An 891-nucleotide genomic window follows, 5' to 3' on the forward strand; every position below is an offset into this window, starting at 1 on the left:
GGTCAGGCCGCCGCTGCCTCCTGCTCAGCATCCCCGGCCTGCAGCCCGCCCTCACCCGCCGCCCCGCTCAGCGCATTGCCTATGCTCCCGTCGCGGTCGCGCCTCTCATACTCGTCTATCCTCCTTTTCCGTTTGCAAAACGCTCCGTTTTCCTTACGTTCGCTCAGAACGCAGCCTCAGAGAGCGCCCCGGAGCCCACCACCGTGACAAGGTCACCCTCCTACAGCAGCATGATTGCAAGGTACGCACCTTCAAAACGAGCTGCTTCTGCTTTTCCTCAGGCAGCCCTCACACCGAGTGCTGCACCAAGCCACAGTTCTTCAAGTTCTGCCCAAAACGTCTAACTGATGTCCCTGTTTCCTGAGGCTCACGGTACACAGAAAATGCCCACGGCTCAAGGACAGAGTTTTCCCTGGTTTTAAGAAGTTTCAATATTTCGAAAGACAGACAGAGCTGTTAAAGGGGCCCTCCAGGACTGCAGATAGCCCTGTTGTGTAAAACGGCTACTTGCAGGTGCTGGCAGTCATGGTCCAAGTCCCTGGTGATGAGGGGCTCATGAGCGCTCTGGCAGAGAAGCTCGAGCCCTGGTCAGTGACAGGAGACCAAGTCACAGGGAAAGACTTTGCTGTGGGCTTTCCTGGAATTGGTGCGGGGGTCTGCTCCTGGCATGGGGAGGTTTTGTGCACTACCCACGCTGGACTTCACTCAAAACCCTCGACAGGCTGGCCCTCGCGCTTACTGCCTGCCTGTGTGCCGGGCACGCACAAGCTGAAGGGTGTGTTCGCTCGTCAGTTATAACGTGCTCTGGAAAACGCCCCTCTTATTCCACATTGTCCCTCCCGTTCTCGCCTGCCCACGCGGCCCGGCGCCGGCTCACACGCGCGGCAGCTG

General features: G+C 58.7%; 1 protein-coding gene across 1 annotated transcript in view; it reads left to right on the plus strand.

Moving 5' to 3' along the window:
• The first annotated feature begins 525 nt into the window (after positions 1 to 525).
• The window catches only part of TNFRSF9 (tumor necrosis factor receptor superfamily, member 9), a 4183-nt gene continuing 3817 nt past the window's right edge, over positions 526 to 891 (plus strand). The window contains exon 1 of the mRNA XM_009333484.1: positions 526 to 646. Coding sequence (XP_009331759.1) covers positions 526 to 646 — 121 coding nt within the window. The remainder of the gene's footprint in view (positions 647 to 891) is intronic.

The sequence above is a fragment of the Pygoscelis adeliae genome, unplaced genomic scaffold, assembly GCF_000699105.1.
Source record: "Pygoscelis adeliae isolate BGI_AS28 unplaced genomic scaffold, ASM69910v1 Scaffold370, whole genome shotgun sequence".
In the NCBI taxonomy this organism is placed as follows: Eukaryota; Metazoa; Chordata; class Aves; order Sphenisciformes; family Spheniscidae; genus Pygoscelis; species Pygoscelis adeliae.